At 33.7% G+C, this 17,539-nt stretch overlaps 1 protein-coding gene across 16 annotated transcripts in view; it reads right to left on the bottom strand.

Annotated features, from left to right (window-relative positions):
* The window catches only part of NRXN1 (neurexin 1), a 1,108,907-nt gene that overhangs the window by 145,226 nt on the left and 946,142 nt on the right, over window positions 1–17,539 (bottom strand). For all 16 annotated transcript variants that reach the window (XM_081069306.1, XM_081069308.1, XM_081069310.1 and 13 more), the window contains one exon: window positions 15,456–15,627. In XM_081069306.1, the coding sequence (XP_080925432.1) occupies window positions 15,456–15,627 (172 nt within the window). The remainder of the gene's footprint in view (window positions 1–15,455; window positions 15,628–17,539) is intronic.

The following is a 17,539-nucleotide window of genomic DNA, read 5'->3' as shown; positions in this document are numbered from 1 at the left end:
GTGCCCAGGGACAGTGGAGGTCCTAGAAAATGGATGACTGCACCAACTAGTGCTAAAACAGAAAGACGAGCTTTATATGAATGTGTTCATTCAAGGTCCCTTACATTTCCTGACAAATTGGACAGCAGTTCACCACTTCCACCTATAAAACCAGACTTCAGTATGTTTTGGGCTGCTTTTGACTTGGGAAAAGCTTCGTCATTGCCTTTGGCTTCTGCTCCCTTCTAACGTTCCTGGAGCCTGCACACTCTGGGAGAGCCCAACCTTCACTCTCAACACCAGTGTCTTTCCATGTCCACTTGCTATGCTGTAGTCCAAGAAACACGTGGACTGCTACAGCATTCCTACCTTAGCTCCAGACATTCATTCTGCCCCTCTTTGGCTTAATCTCCCCACTTCAGCAGAGGGGTTATTTGGAATAAATGTATTTTCTCGGTACAATGTAAGCTTCATGACCGTGTCTGGTTTTCATCACCACTGTTTCCCCAGCATAGTGCCAGGCACACAGAAATGTTTTTTGAATGAATTATGTAATACATTAATAAACAGTCTTAGGCAGTTGTCTCCTCCATTACCCTTTGTCCTTTGCTTACCATACCAAATCTCTTTTACTCTGGAATCTTTATCAGACCTATCTCATGGTCCCAGACTCGTCTCCATGATCGCGGCTTACTGATTATATCTTCCATTCCCTCCCAATCCTAGTGTGTGTGTGGTTGAAAATACTGTTTCCCCGAAAATAAGACCCAACTGGAAAATAAGCCCTAGCATGATTTTTCAAGATGACATCCCTGAACATAAGCCCTAATATGTCTTTTGGCACAAACCTTAATGTAAGACCCAGTCTTATTTTCAGGGAAACATGGTAGGTAACCACAGTGGTAATTGCTTTTCTCATCAATACATTAGGAAAACAGAAGCAATTCAACAGTAAGATTTATATATGGAGTCAATGCCCTTCATGAAATTTAATACAATGGTTCTCTGCTAACTAATTATACGGATATACACTGATTCTAGCTTAGATAGGAAAACTGGGAATCAAAAAATATCACAGGACTACTAATCATTTTTTAGGAAGTCGGAAGGCATTCTGATTAGAAACATCACATACAAGGTCTTAGAAATAAATGAGTATACTATATGTTTAATATTTCAATCAAGAAATTGACAAACATGAAGAAAATAAAGGTATATACTATAATAATTTGGCATTGAATGCAGCTTATGGCAGAAGAGGTCTATGCAATACATGTTTTTTGCTTTTGTTTTTTTTCCTTTAGCTGGCAATGTTGTATATTAAAAAGAACTCTGCCCTGGAAAAGCATGGGTAGGGTCTCAAGCCTACAATTAATGGTATGTATAACCACAGACACTTCTTTGGCAAGTGTTTCAAACAAAACGATTTTATGTAGCCATCCTTTTTATTTGATGACTAAGAAATTTTATCTGATGACTAAGCTAAGGGATCACAACATAGAATACTTTGAGGAATAGATAGTTTTTTTTTTTTAAACCCTTTACATTGTCAACAATGATTTAGGTGAAAAGAATAGTATATGAAGCACTAGATGACATATTACTTACCAAAAGTGATAAACCTCCTTGTAGTAGTTCCAAGAGAAAGAGTTTTAGTTTGAAATTTGTGAAATCTTGATTTTCTAATTACTTAAACTGTCAGACTATTGAGATTTATGGACAGAGATAATCAAGCCTATTTGACTTTATGGGAGTTAGAAAAGCCCAGGTTCAAATCTCAGTAATACACTCAAGAGCAGGTTACTGAATCTTTCAGAGGTGTATCACATCTCTACAATGGGAGTCTTTTATGGCATTAATTTTTTAGGAATAGGATCTAGTGAGTGTCAAGCTCCTGGGAGCTGCTTTTGTACATAATAATTGTTAAACACATTATGGCTACTACTGTACTTATAGATTACACATAATCATATAAATGAAAAACACTAGCTAGAATCTCATCCAATTCTCAACCAATGCAGGGTAGGTTCGATAGCCTTAACAGATTGGTCTCTTGAGCTCTATAAAATTAGAAGAGAGTCGGAAAGTTACCATAGCTCATTAAGAGTTGCAGTAAATTATCTCATAAACTATTGTTCTTCATGTTATTTCCTTGTTAAAGGAAATGGAAAAGTAAAGAAAAAAAACATTATACATCATGGGCAAATAAGATGAACCTTCTAAGTTTGATTTGGCTATCAATTGAAATACTCTCATTGCATTTAACCATTATATTTAGTTTTAGTTTTTATGTATGTTAAACATGAACAAATAACAGTAAAATTCAAAGTATGAAATTGAAATGACAATACAGTAAAAATAAATAAATAAACACCTCTAATCCTAGGTGCCCTATTGCAAGGGTAAGAAATTGATAACATAAAATTTAGAAAACTGTAAATCAGGAAAATATTTTCAAAAAATTTCTATATGTGTAAAAACAAAAAAAATAAATAAATAAAATGAGAAAAAAAATAAAATTTCAAAATGTAAAATATCAGAACTGATGGAAGGGATTGAATCCTACCATACTGCCCTCTTCATCCATACAAATTCTATTTTATTTTTATAGTCCACTTTGAGGAGGCACCAAAGAATTAGGGCAGGAAGAGATATGATAAAAGCAATTTTAGGAAGATAAACATTTTAACTGTATACCAAACGGATTAAAATAATAGGGACTGAAGAGGAATATAGATGGTTTATGGCTGACAGTAGGAAAAAAGGCCCAATTGTAACCAACAGTTTATATCACTAGAATAATGCCAACACAGACAGAAAATGATGGAAACCGGAGAATATGTGAAGGAAGAATTAGTAGAAACTAGTGTCTACTATTGGGCCCAGTGGCTGCTTATATGGGATAACAAGAATTTTGATATGTGGGGGTAATAAGGTGAATTATGTTATTAACACGAGTTAGGAATTTAAGAGTGTATAATGGTTTGGAGAGGTATAATTTGGTTAGAGTTAGAATTTGGTTGCAGTTAGGAATATACAGCTTTGTAGAAATAAAACTCATTTGTGCTCATCATGACCTATTCACTCAGAATTTATTAAAACTTAACAAGGCACACACCACCAGCACAAGTAACCTGAGTTTTGTCCAAGTGGAAACTGCTAATTTCACCTTGTCATCACAGATGCAGAAACTGTGCTCAACTTCCCTTGAGAACCCAAGGGAATTAGAACTGGAGAGCATCTTGAAACTCCCAAAGAAAATGTTCTCCTGTCATCGTGTAGATATCCCTTAGGAACACACAAATTCTGGAACCCATAGTTCTGATCTTCCTTCCTTAAGTATTCTCTCAGCTTTAATCACTAGGATTGTTAAATATGATAAATAAATACCCCATCACAGAGAGCAAGACCATTTTTCATAATATTTTGGAATTTGTAACCAAATTCTTAGGTTCATTTTCTCTCCTGTATGGAATGGGCTCATTGTAACCAGTATATCACCATTTGTCCCATACAGACCAGGCTCAGCCGTTATGTCTTTTAAACAATAAACATGCCGCTTCTCTCTACTTCTTATCTCTTCCAGTTCTCAAATTCATATTGTGTGCTACATAATCTTATCTTTACCATCAAATTCATACTTAACTGTTTTATCTTTCCTTCGAAGTTATACCTGAAATTCTTGTAGGACAATGTTTTGTGCTTCGCTGTGTTTCCCACCAGGTTTAGCACACCACAGGTCAACCAAGAAGTGGATATTAACGCATGTTCATTGATGGATTAGAAGAGTATTTGAGAATTTTGGCCTCTATAATGGCCTCAAATAAAATGGAGAATAGAATGTGTGAAAGAAATGGATAGGCTTGGATCTGTTGTTAGCACTTCAAATAATTTTATCCATTTTCTGATGCTTTCTTTCCATGTTTACTTGCTTACCTTTTCTCAATTTTCTTATTCAGAATGAAATATTTGAGAAAACTATCTTTGGGCAGAAAAGTTTAAAAAAATAGTTGAACAGAAAATAAAATACATGCAAATTGATTAAGCAAAAGAGGAAATTAAGCACAAGGTTTATGAGTGACGGGGGATGTATTGATATTTTAAAATACTTTTAGAAGGATAAAAAAAAGTAAAGATTTTTCAAATCTGGTTATAACTATTTATTTAGCTTCAGTTCAGAGTTTTTTTTTTTTTTTTCTAATTAATATCTTCAGCTTTTCCACCTGAATAGAAGTATACTCACTCACCTAATAGCTCCCTTAGGTTGATTCTAGTTTCTACAGGTAAAAGTCTAAATTCTACTTGGCAGCTTATAAGTAAAGTGACAAATATTCTAGATTGCCTGGGACAGTGTTGGTATGTGCCTGCTATGTAGGAGTAACTATTAATAGTGCTTCTTTTCTCTCCCAGAATTGTGCTTATTTGAATGATAAATTTTTGTGGTCTCCTAATTATAGGGCACAATTATAGGGGGGTTGAAAAAAGGAGACTCCCCTGATGGTTAGAGCCCAGACAAAATGTTTGGCAAGCCCAAGGTACTTGGTGAGAAGGAAAAGACAGCTTTTTCTTCAGGGGATATCTCTTGTGCCAGAGCATACAGCTTATTGATCCAAATACAGACAGATTAGAGGTGCCACTCCATCCCCTCTGATGGGATACTGGTGCAGTGTATAGAGTTACCCAAGCTGGATGACTTCATGCAGTGGCCTATCCACCAGCTAGCATGGTCTTCCTAATGCTCACTCACTAAATTCAAAGGATTTCCAACACTCAGCCCACATTCCTGTCCTTCTTCAAGTCTTCACTTATCACCAAATACCACCCTTTTCTCTAAATTTAAACAGAACATATTTTCTGTGCCACTCATTTCACTAAAACTCTGTCCTTCCTAGTGATGTCTCTGTAGTGTTCTGGCTCAGAGTGGATTTGTGGGGCAGTAGGGGGAAAGGCAATTACTTGTCTGAAGTTTCTGGAAAGGTTTATCTCCATGTGTATGACTACAAGTCAGACAGCAAAGACAGGATGAATTTGTTCCCGGAAGGAAATACACATTACACACTAGTATGGGGAGGTCAGTGCTTTGCAGGATTTCAAAACTAAACGACTTAATTAATAATAGTGGAGCTAACATTTAGCAAGTACTACTTACCAAGTTTTTACCAATTGCTAAGTATTTTGAAACTAAGAACTTAATTGAAACTTCAAACTACCCCATGAAGTAAGTACTACCTGTCATTAACCCATTTTACAGATCGGGAAACTTAAGTACAAAGAAGTTACAGAAGTTGGCCAGAGGTCACAGTGTTGGAACTAAGGTTTGAACCCAGACAGGCTGACTCCTGAGCCTTCTCTCTTAACCTCCATCTTATTCTGTTTTTAATCTTGCGTTGTCTCTAGTATGCTTGAAGTTCAGATGTGTGGTCTATAATTTCCTATTGCAATTTTAGTGTTTAAGAGAGGTGTACAAGTTGGACTTGGCACTGACTTCTGCATCTGGATAAAGAATTACCAAAAGGGGAAACAAAAAAGAACCAGCAGTGGGGAATGGCATCATTATGTCCATGCTACAAATCCCAAGGGACCCTTGAATTGACCCTCAGAAATCTGAACAAAAGAAGTAATAACTATTGCTATCAGGACCTCAACACAACAAAGGTTTAGCCATCATGCAGTCTGGTGGGGAACCAAAACTAACTTTTCAGATTTTTTTTGTTTTGTTTTGTTTTGTTTTATCAGAAGTAAGAATAACTAGTGTAGGCAGCATTGCATAATACTTCAGAGCACTGTAGTGAGCTTTGGGATGTGTGACCTTGGCAAGTAACCTAATCTCTCTATGGTTTGTTACTCATCTATTAAAAGAAGATACTATAAGCTGCCTTATAAGTTTGATGAGTGTTAATGAGAAAATGCATATAAAATAAGCACCACAGTTCCCAGTATGTATGTATATAAAATAACTACCACCGTTCCCATCGTTGCTGATACCAGACTCTACAAAAGTTAAGAATTTAAATGGGCTTGGTGAATGTCTGGGATTTCGGGTGAGTTCTGTTACTGTTTCACACCAATCCTTGTGCAACACCAACTTCCTTATTGAATCAGTCCAATGAATTTAACCTTCTATTTAAACTCCACTTCCATAAAGCAAAGGCCTAATCTAATTGTCCCCAGGTGAGCTTCCTAATGTGATTGTGACCATTTGCCTTCTTTTCAGCAGAGAAAAATCTTTGCATTTAAAAAAGTTTGGTTTTGTTTGTTTGTCCTCTAACTAAAATTATACTCTCATCCAATTCCTTGGCCAAACTGAGCAATAAAAATAATGAGATAACTGATGACTCTATGTGGATGTTTAAAATGCTCCAGCACAGGTGACCCTGAAAAATTATTATGACATGTTATCAATTAGTTGACACTATCTAGAGAAATGAAGCTACGTGTTCCTCTATTCTGTCCAGTTTTATATCTCATAAATCCCGCTAAAATAGTTCATTGGCAATGCACACAGTGATATCTCGACAGACTTGTGTTAGGTATATTCACTTTTGGCTTCCCAATAGACATTTTAAATATTCAGCCACCAGTATAAATAACATGCCCAAGATGATGAATTACTTCAATAATGCTTAACATGAAGAAAGACAGTTTCAAATTTCCAGAGTGGGGGTTGTGGGAACCATAGCTGCTTTTAATGCAAATTCATAAGGCTAAAAACAAAACAGACTATTAAATGTTTAAGATGAAAGTCTTTCTTTGGGAAAAATCCAACTCATGAGGCTAAATTTGACACAAAATATTCATCATCATAATTTAAATTTTAATATGTGGCCTATTTAAAGGCTTCATACTTGAAAAGCTTTTCACATTTATTATGTCATTCTGTCTTAATTAAGAACTGAAACATTAGAATAGGTTACACCTTTGGATTCTTACAGAAATTAGGTTTATGTTCATGTTCCTTAAGAATCAATGTACTTTTCTAATAAACATATGGACATATTAATACATAACTTATTTACAACAATTACACCAGACTTACAAGGTAACAGGTCTACAAATACATGAAGTTTAATAGTTTAAAATCTTTTTTCCTGGAATAATGTTATATAGAATTGAGTAAAACGTATTTTTGGACAGAAATAATTTTTAACAATTATTTAAAAAATACTAACCTACAGAAAATTTGTAGACGATAGTAAAGAGAATTCCACATACCTCTCATCCATCTTCCCTCACTGTTCACGTCTAAAATAACTATTGGACAATCATCAAAACCGAGAACACTGGCATTATACTATTAAATACTGACTTTATTAGTTTTACCAGTTTTAACTAATACCCTTTTTCTGTTCCAGGTGCTAATCTAGGTTCCCACATTGCATTTTTTATGATTAGATTGAGGTCATGAATTTTTGTGGAGAATACCAAGAACATCAAAGAAATGAAGTGCCTTTCTCAGAGCATATCAAGAGGTGCATGAAGGCAGTATTTCTTATTACTGGTGGTGACGTTTAAATTGATCTCTTAATTAAGGTGGTCTGCTGAGTTTCTCTGCAGAAAGTTTGTCTTTTTATATTGGAGGAAACAGTTTTATACTACAAAAATTTGTAGTCTCTTCAAACTTTTATCCACTAATTTTAGTACATCTATTGCTTTCAATAATTATTACTTTGAAGTTCTAATGCTAAATATTTACTTCCATATCCTTCTATGTTTGTTGATTAGAATTCTCCTGTAAGAAAGAACTGTCCCTACTCCCCCATATATCTATCATGCACCTATCCAATTACTTATTAATATCAGTAGGTACTCATGGGTATTTACTATTTGGGTTTTAATTCTATTCAATTTCTACTTATTTTGTTGCTCAAATTGCTATAGTTCTAACTAGTAGGACCTCTTTTAGATTGGTTCCTCTGCCTTTCTGCTATGCCTTTATATTAGGAGGTAAAAAGTGTCCCTCTACCTACTTTACTTTTGTAAGTAAAGATTAATTGAAACACAGCCATACCCATTCATTTACTTATTATCTATTGCTGTTTTTGAGTTATAATGGCAGAGTTAATTGTGACAGAGATCAGGTGGTTCACAAAGCTGAAAATATTTACTATCTGGTCTTTAATAGCAGAAGTTTAGCAACACTTGTCCTAGATAATATTTAATTTCCTTGGGATAGTGCCCAAAATGTATTTGTCACTTTTGAGGTAGTTCATAATACAGAAACAAGTAATATACTTGCCTATATTCTCCTAAATTAATTAGTTATAACATTTTTGATGTTAAAGATTTATTTTTTGTATAAAGGAAGAAACAGACTGTCAGTATTCTCTTGGAATGAGTTACGCACATATATAAGAGAATAAACTATAAATATTAAGAAAGTAATGGAAAGGATAAGGTGAAAAATCATCTTGTCAGGGGAGAGAAAGAGAGATATAGTTCTCCTCCATAAGTTCTAAAGTTTCCTCTATACATGCAAAGGGCTTGTTAAACTATCCTCATAATAATAAAAAAAGTAATAATTTCTGAAGATGTCAAATTTTTAGTCATTTTTGTCTTGAAGACATTGGATATTGTCATCACACTTCACAATCCTCAGATGATTTACCAAAAGATCTATTGAAATGAAACCTTCAAACCATACATTTTTTTTCAAGAATGTTTATTATGCAATGCACCAATGCTAGAGTTATATCCAGCTTAGTATCAGCGCTCAAAATACATTTATTGGGAGGATAATGGGATTCTTATAATCATATTTGAGAGAACAATTGTTCTAAATTGGAAGTACAAAAGTTGGACTTGTTCTGTTAGAGAAAAATAATTATACCGGAGCTAGCAGAGGCTATAGTCAGATAGCTATATTGTTGGTTGTAAGGTTATTATTAGAAAGTTAGTAAAGGGCAGTTTTATTACATTGGAAGCACACCTCATTCAGATAGGAGGAGATTCCTCCAAATATGTTCACTAGGTAAACGTCACGTTTTCCTCTAAAATCTTAACATCAAGATCAGAAGCTCTGAATCCTCGGTAAATGGGCCCTAAGTACATTGAGGCACAACTCCTAAAAATCATATGCATAAGTTTGAGTGTATGTGCAGATAAATGTGCATTTTCTAAAGATAAGATTCTTATAGAGGCAGAGATTCAAAGAAAAATTTATCTAGATTAATGTCTAAAACTGAAGAGAGTTACTTAGTTTTTGTATTTCGTATAGGCTTCAACATCAGTGTGTGAAATTTTAACATTTTTATGATTCTGATACCTCTTGAACATACTGTGATTGTTTGCTAGAAGTAAAGTGATATTTAATGCCAACTTATTCCCGCATTTACAAGATAAGAAAAGTAGGTAAAAGATGGGCAAAGGAAATAGCATGAAAACTATAGGACTTGTTCATAGCTGGCATTCAAATACTGACATTAAAAGTTAAGAGAGTTTCCCTCTCAGAGTAGAATTTTTTAAATTGCCTAAGCATACACAAAAATACTACTCGTTATCTGCATTCACCATAAAAATACATAAATACTCCTGAGAAATTTAATTAAAAGCTCTTAAGGAAATAAGGGGTCACAATGTTTGAGAAAGTACCAAGGAAAAGGCTCATCATTTGAGTTGGGAACATGACTTATCTTCCATCTAATTTAGGTAATTATAAACTACATGATTCAAGAACTATGCTTTTGGATAATAATCAAGCTATAAAAGAATTGTTACAAAACTATAAATCTATCATAATCAACCAAACACTTGCAAAAGCTATTTGAAGTTTCCTGAAAGCCTAAGGTCCTGAAAAATGTAATTTCTGTGAGCTTCAATATTTGACTATTTCTTAAAACTCTTTTCCCGTCTCACTTCCTAAAAATTAAATTTTGCATTTGTAGTGGCAATTAAGTTTTGTATCTATCTTGAGTAATTTATTGTTTGTAAAGAGTAGGTATCTTCAATGTCTTTGAAGAAAAGTAAAAGTCCTTGAACCCAAACACTCGGTCAATATTTTTGGCTACCCTTACTTAAAATTAAGATAATGTCATTCTCTGCTTAAAATGTGTATCTTTGAGGAGTGGGATGAGGTTTATCAATAATTTAAATCATTAAGAAATTGTACACTGGACACAATAATAAGGAAACAAAGATAAGGGGGGAAGCTTCTGAAAATCATAAAGAAGGGTTGCTATTTGTATACTACAGCATAATATAAGATATAATATATGTAGCAAAATTCTTTGAACATAGTAATAATCAACAAATATTTCATGATTTTTTGGTTTCTAAGTAATAGAATCTGAGAACGTGTCACATTAAAAAAAGGACAAACGGAAACTGCTAAAAAGGCACATTTTCCTTTAAATTTCAGTCTCCAGGGAAAAGATAACTAGAATGTGCTTATAAATTATACTTCTGAAGTAAAACATATTTATTATTTGTTAAATGTCCCAAATTTTATTTAAGTGATTCTTTCAATAGGCTTTTTTTTAAAAAAATAAAGTTTATTGGGGTGACAATGGTTAGTAAAGTTACATAGGTTTCAAGTGTACGATTCTGTAATCCATCATCTATATACACATTGTGTGTTCACCACCCAGAGTCAGTTCTCCTTCCATCACTATGTATTTGACCTCCTTTACCCTCTTCTAGAACCCCTCTCCCACCTTACACTCTGGTAACCACTACACTATTGTTTGCCTATCAGTTTTTATGTCTTTGTTTGTTTGTCTTGTTCCTTTGTTGCTTTCAGTTTTATATCTCACATATCAGTGAAATCATATGGATTGAGAAACAGTGGGATTTTGAATTAAGTTCAGTTTCACACATCGAGAACCCATAGGTTGCCCTCTTACTTTATTGGGCTCTAGGTCTCTGATGGAGTTATGAAGTCATCACTATTCTGTTGGCTCAGTTGCAAATTAGATGGACTTAAGTGAGAAGCAAAAAGTAGTAGAAAAAATAGTGAGAGAAGCATTTTGACTTATATTCACAATGGTATTCAAATAGTGGATATCCAACACATATCTAAAGAAACCAATTTTTAAAAATTATTTCAGTTTTGTCATCAATAAGCATTTAATAATACATTAGTTGCTAGGGTAAAGAATGTGCATGTTCTGAAAATGGAAAGAAATGGCCTGTGATGATTGGATTGAGCTTTCAGAACGATCTATCTTATATATGAAGATTAATTTGGCCCTGTGAGCATCTGGCCCAAGTACTACAGGGTAGAAAATGCTGGCGGGAAGTAGACATTTTAGCTTCCAGTGCAAGATAACTTTATGGACGTCGCTGATAGGTATAAATGCCAGGTTTCTTGGCCTGGAGCATGAAAAACATTGCCATAAATACATAATGAGAATGAAACAAAAAAGGCAACTTACAGTCAATGTATAAGACTTTGATATAAGGAATGAACCCTTCAGCTTTGTTGATATAATCTCCTTTTGTTGTACTGTGAAGAATAATATTTTGGAAAATATCTGTATTATCTATGTTTGCCAGCAATAGTGTGGTCTAAATGATATCAAAGTCCACCACACTATTAGAAGAACTTGATATATCGTTTTTCAGGAAATTAAAAATACTAGTGTGGTTGCCTTATAGCAATGGTAAGACATCTTTGATATTTATATTATATATGTATATATATATATATATATATACACACACACACACACATATATACGTATATATATAAATATATATATATATATATATATATATATATATATATTTTTTATTTTTTTTCTGTCCCTATCTCTTCCTGCTAATTCCATTAAAATGAATGTATGCCTTCCTCCAAGTAAAAAATTTAGCCTTTAAGACCCCAATCAAGTTTCTAGACTGCTACTTCAAAATGGCCTCTTCTTCCTTGGAAAATATTTTCCTTGATTTATTTATTTTTTCAGTATGTCTTATTCAGAAATTAGCCAAATATGATTAGCCAACTCTTACATTGTCTCACATATTATATTTTTAGTCTTGAACATTTTTTACTTATCTCTTTAACCAGATGGTAAGCCTAATATGTTCCTTTAATATATAGTACACATCCTTTAAATATTTGTTGATTTGCTGTGTTAACTTGACAGGAATGAAATGAATTTGACCTTGTATAGAATATAAAGGACATCTTTTTGTCACAAAATGAACATTTGACCTTGTAGAGAATATAAAGGACATGTTTTTGGCACACTGTGGTAGATAAATGAACTCAAAGGTTTATTCTCAAAGGTAACTAACTGATTTATCTGGAGCAATCGTTAGTCTGAACAAGTAAAATGATGTTCGGCTTTGTGGATTAACATTATGAGAAGAGAAAGTCTATTTTTGTTGAGAGAGAAAATTTTGCTATATCACTGTAATTAGGGACAAATCAGAGATTAATGATGCATTATATTCCAGAGCTTTAACTGATAAGCACCAAGAAATGGCTTTCTCAACTTTAGTTTGCAAAACATTATTTCTATACTTTGCTCCATGCAAAGAAAATAATGGAAACTGGGTCTGCTATTCAGAAAATTCAATATTTATTCTGAAATGTGAATTGTTGAGTTATAGGAATATTTTACACACTCTAAGAGCATATAATCTACCTCTACTAATTAGTTTCTTTATGAAAGCTATCCAGACAATTACAGGGTAATACCACTGGTCAATGCTTTAGGTGCTTTTCATTAAAGGTATAGTGTTGCTACCAGATGAATTGCTTCATATAAAAGCACTTACCACAAAGCCCTATAATGGAAGGTTAAGTGCTATATTTAATTACTAATTTCAACCCTTATTACCTATATTTTGCAGTGCAGGCACTTTAAAAAGAACCAAATATAGCTTCTTGGTCCCTGCTTCTCTGACTATAGGATTTAGTGGTTAAGGCATTAGTCCAGCTATTTTTCTAATGAATAACAAAAAAAAAACTTTTTAAATAAAAACTACTCATATCACAAACCAATATAAAAGAGAAATACTAGGCATTTCTATTGAACTCATACATAAAATCACTTTGTTCTGACAACTTTAATCTAGATGACACAAACTTTTAAGTTTGTATTCAGCATTCATTGGAAATGTTGCAGATGAAACTCCAAAAGAAAAAGGAATTTGAAATTGTCATGGCTTATTTTCTACCTCAACATAATGCTGAAATGCACACAAAGCAGATGATTAATAAAATATCTGATGGCAACAATGGTGACTCCCATATTGATCATTAACTTTTTATATGTATGTATCCAAATTCCTCACATCACAGGTGCTTTAATTTTCTTGGGGGCAGGCTGTGTTTTGCCCTTGTTTGCATCCTTAAAATAACTCCAACTTTTCTCACTCTTGATTTGCCAATATTATCTAAAATACTTTTTGGTGAACGGGCAGTTGGACTAAATATAAATAGAATCTTGGACTAAATATAAAAGTTTGCATCTAAAATATCCATTTCTAAATATTTGCTCCTCAATCATCATAATGTTGCCATTTTATGATTTTTGAATATATTTTATATTATTTCTTATACTGAACATCCATTTAATTGGTAAATAAGACATTATATGTGTAAACAAATATTACTCTAGAAAAAATTACAAACATCTGTTGACTTAATTAATGCTGCCAAACTTCAATTCAAGTTGGACATTAGCATGCCAAAAAAAGACAGGCACCATGGCTTTTATGAACTATACCTAGTGCACAGTATCTGTGGTATGTGCACAATTAAATTTAATCACATAGGTGTATTAAAATAATGAGGTATAGAAATTTTTAAAACAAAATACTTATCCACATGCATTCATGCATTAGAAAACTAGGTTCTGATTATTTATGCTTGGGAAATGCATACCATTATTTCCCTTTTAGAGATGCATTATGAATATTAATATAATAAAGTTTAAGTAAAGACATTTTTAACTAGTTTAATCCAGACTTTCCCAAACTGACTTGAGAGTGGGACTTCCTCTCTCCCTACACAAGTCACCATTTACGTTCTCTAGTACAGCGTTCTTAAAGATACCAGTTTAAAAAGTGTGGTAAAAGTAAAAAAGTTATTAAATTTAAGATAATTTAAAAACATTAACTAGTGAAACAAAGCTAGGTTTCAAGGGGCAACTGCCACACTGTAATAATAATAGGATCTATCGTTTTACATGTTTAGATGTTCACAGACAACATGCCAGGGGGACGTCCCAGACCTCATCCTACTTTATATTTTCCATGGCGTCCAATGCAATGACTTCCTCCAATAAAGCCAATAAAGAGGTATTGATTAATTGCACTTTAGGAAATTCACCAATTTACTTTTCTGTAATTCCACTGAGGCTGTAGTTGTTTAAAAACTACATTTCTACTAGGATTTAAGTAAACTCAATAAGGGATCTTCAGTGGCTATGTAACATGACATGCAGATTTAAGTTACTTTCATTCCAGATCTTCCATTCCTTCATCTTATTAAAGGAAGGTGTACGTTCTCATAACTGCAGTATAAAATTGGGATAATTCCCAGGACATCAATTCAGTAAATATTTATTGAGAGCCTACTATTTGCAAAAAAAAAAAAAAAAAAAAAAAAGGCACTGGACATTTTATTAAGGTGCTTGCTTCTAAATTTTGTCATAGAGCATTTTTTAAATATCTTTAATTCAGCAAATATTTGAAGAGCACCAAGTTTATAAAATAGGTTTGCAATGAGGCTTGAAGATATAAAATTTTATAAATCAGAAAAGGTCCAAAAGGGCATCCCCGACATTTAATTCCATGATTGTAAGTAGCACTAAGAAAAATTGATCTTTATTTAATAAGTTAGTTATTTCCTCAAATTATTTCTTTCAAGAAACAAATACTTGTAATAGAAAATTTTACATATACATTTTGGTAATCATTGCTATTGTGTAAAATGAAAATAAATAATACCAGTGTCAGAATTCTCATAAAACCTCCTGGTTATATGACAGTGAAAACAAATTTCATTTACTTACATGTTCTTATAACTGATTTACAGTACTATAAATAGTTCCTTTACTATGTCTCTGTTTGTACGATGGCCCTCCTGCACCTCTCACGAGCTTTAGCTATGTACCACCATCAAAGGAATCACCGGGTTCTATTTCCTTTCACAGAAAAAGGTGTTATAATAGTCTCTCTGCTGGCTTTAAATTTTAACTTTGTTACTTTTGACAAAGCCTTTCCTTTGTTGAAATGCAAGGATCCAGTAAAAAGAGCTTTGACATGTTGTGCCTTTTATGTGTGTGTTTTACTGATTTCACTGATGTCCTGAATTTTGGAAACGCTAACGTGTGCCTCTAAGTTCTTCTATAAAATGCCATTTGTACCCTGTATCAAGAACAGTTTAGGATACCAGTACATTCATATGACTCTAAAGTCCAATAAATAATTGATGGCTTCACAATTTGGTGAAACGAATGCAAAACAGTGCTTTGTCTTCCACTTTGTTTCTCATAAAAACTTCCCCGGGTACAGATTCACTGGCTTACCTGCAGGGTAGCGCTCGATCACTGGCCAGCTGTCCACCTGTAACGTGGCATTGCCACCACTCCTCGTGAAACGGACCACATGGTATTTCCCATCGTTAATGATTGCATTGGACTCTTCAATGGCGATATCATCTGTCCCAACATTAAATTTAACTCCAATTTTTCCTTGGTGCTGGAAGGGGAGAGGGGAAAAAAAAAAGAAAGTTGTATAAAGTTGTACTGATTAGTCAGCATTACATAAGAATTACATACAGGATATTGTTCAAGAACATGTTTTCAGACAACAGCTGCTTTCCTCAAATTTTACTTCTGAAAAACTCATGTATAGAAGCAAGACTCTTAACATGTGGGTAAGTTTGAAGTATCTCTTTCATGGATAATTGATATTCCTAAAGACACACTTTCAAGAGAATTGAGCTGCCTTTTTCCCAGAGGTTGTCACAGACAAGGTGCACAGCTGCCTGTGTGAAAGGACATCCTTTCATGTCCTGTAACATGGCTCCTTTAATCCACTCTTTTCATTTCACAAGAAAAATGAGGCTTGACATTCTCCCTTTTAATAATGGTGAAATCAGAGCAATGAAGTCTGTTTAGAGACAATTGACAAATGCTCACAATATAGAAAAAACATTCCAAAGTGTACAGGCACACAGACAGCCATTTAATGAGTGTAGTTTCTTAGTCATTCTTCACACACACAAATAATCATGAAATGCTAAGAGCTTGAAATTCATTCAATTTCTTTTACTTACAGATGATAAAACTACGACAGAGGAAGGTACAATGACATGCTCAAGGTCATATAACTTAATAGAGGGGTTCTAAAACTAGAACTCAGTTCCCTCATTCTTAGTTGATATCTAAGCTAAGATACGGCCATCTAAAATAGACTTCCTCTCTGAATTATACAAAGCAGTGTTACAAATCATTGTAAGTACGAAACCTGTTGCTGGTAACTTTAGAATGGCATAATACAAGGTGGCAAAGAGAAGAATGTGCTTGTGTGTCCTCTGCTTCTGAGAAGCATTCTCTAAAAGTAGGATTGTCGACTTTACCATGAACTTGGTTGATTTTTAAAGCATGTGGATTTGCTCTAATCAGTAGCACTGCAGGCCCCTGTCCATGTGCAGAAGCTCAAACTGTCCTTTGTTCACCCTTTGTCAAACCTGAGTTGAGGGAAACAACATGGGGAAATCCATTCCTGTATAAATTTTATAATCAGAATATCAAAAACCTGAAGATTTGGGCCACATTTTCTTGACCTCTTGGCAGATACTCATCATTGAACCAAGCAGCAAGAATATGGTACCCGCTTACACTGAGAGTTGTAAGAAAATCTTGTCTAAAACTGCATTAATTGAAGGGAAGTATCTGAAGATGTTATTTGGGGCATTGCTCATTGTCCTCTTCATTTAGATGTTCTGTTTTTCTTGTATCTTGTTCTTACTGTCCACAAAGGCTCTTTTTCTTATCAGGTAGTATGATTTTTAATTTTTACAAATTTTGATTTATTTTCGGTTTGATGGACAACGTGACTTAAAATCATTTCCTTTTTGATTCGGGTGCTTAGGAAACTCCGAGTCAAAGTGAGTAGGGGAATTTTACTAGCTATATAGACTTCTAGTATACACTTTTCCTCTGGACTTATTTTTACTTTCTACTATATTTTTCATGATTTCTCCTTTTAAATATATGCCATTGTAAGGCATTTCAGTTTTTTGTGTGCAGTGATTCATGTGACAAAAACTGTGGGATTCCAATAAAAATTAAAATTTATCCAAGGGGCTTGCGGACACTTTTAGATTTTCGGGGGGCAGGGGGGAGTTGTGCCACCTCTTTTGTGTGAGCATTCATTATTTCCTCATTCTGGTAGAATTACTATTTGCTCATTTTCAGTAAATTATTTAAGTGGTACACATATATTTTAACATGGGATGTAACTTCACAGGGCAATTAAGAACTTAATTTAAGGTTTGTAGTTATCTTTATTTAACTAACACCTTTATAGTGTTCTAAGCATTTTACTAATACTAACTCGAGAATTTCCCATAACAACTGCATTTTACCTCCATTTGACAGATGAG

Source organism: Rhinolophus hipposideros (genome assembly GCF_964194185.1).
Source record: "Rhinolophus hipposideros genome assembly, chromosome: 12".
NCBI classification, from domain to species: domain Eukaryota; kingdom Metazoa; phylum Chordata; class Mammalia; order Chiroptera; family Rhinolophidae; genus Rhinolophus; species Rhinolophus hipposideros.
This window is presented reverse-complemented; position numbering and strand designations above follow the sequence as displayed.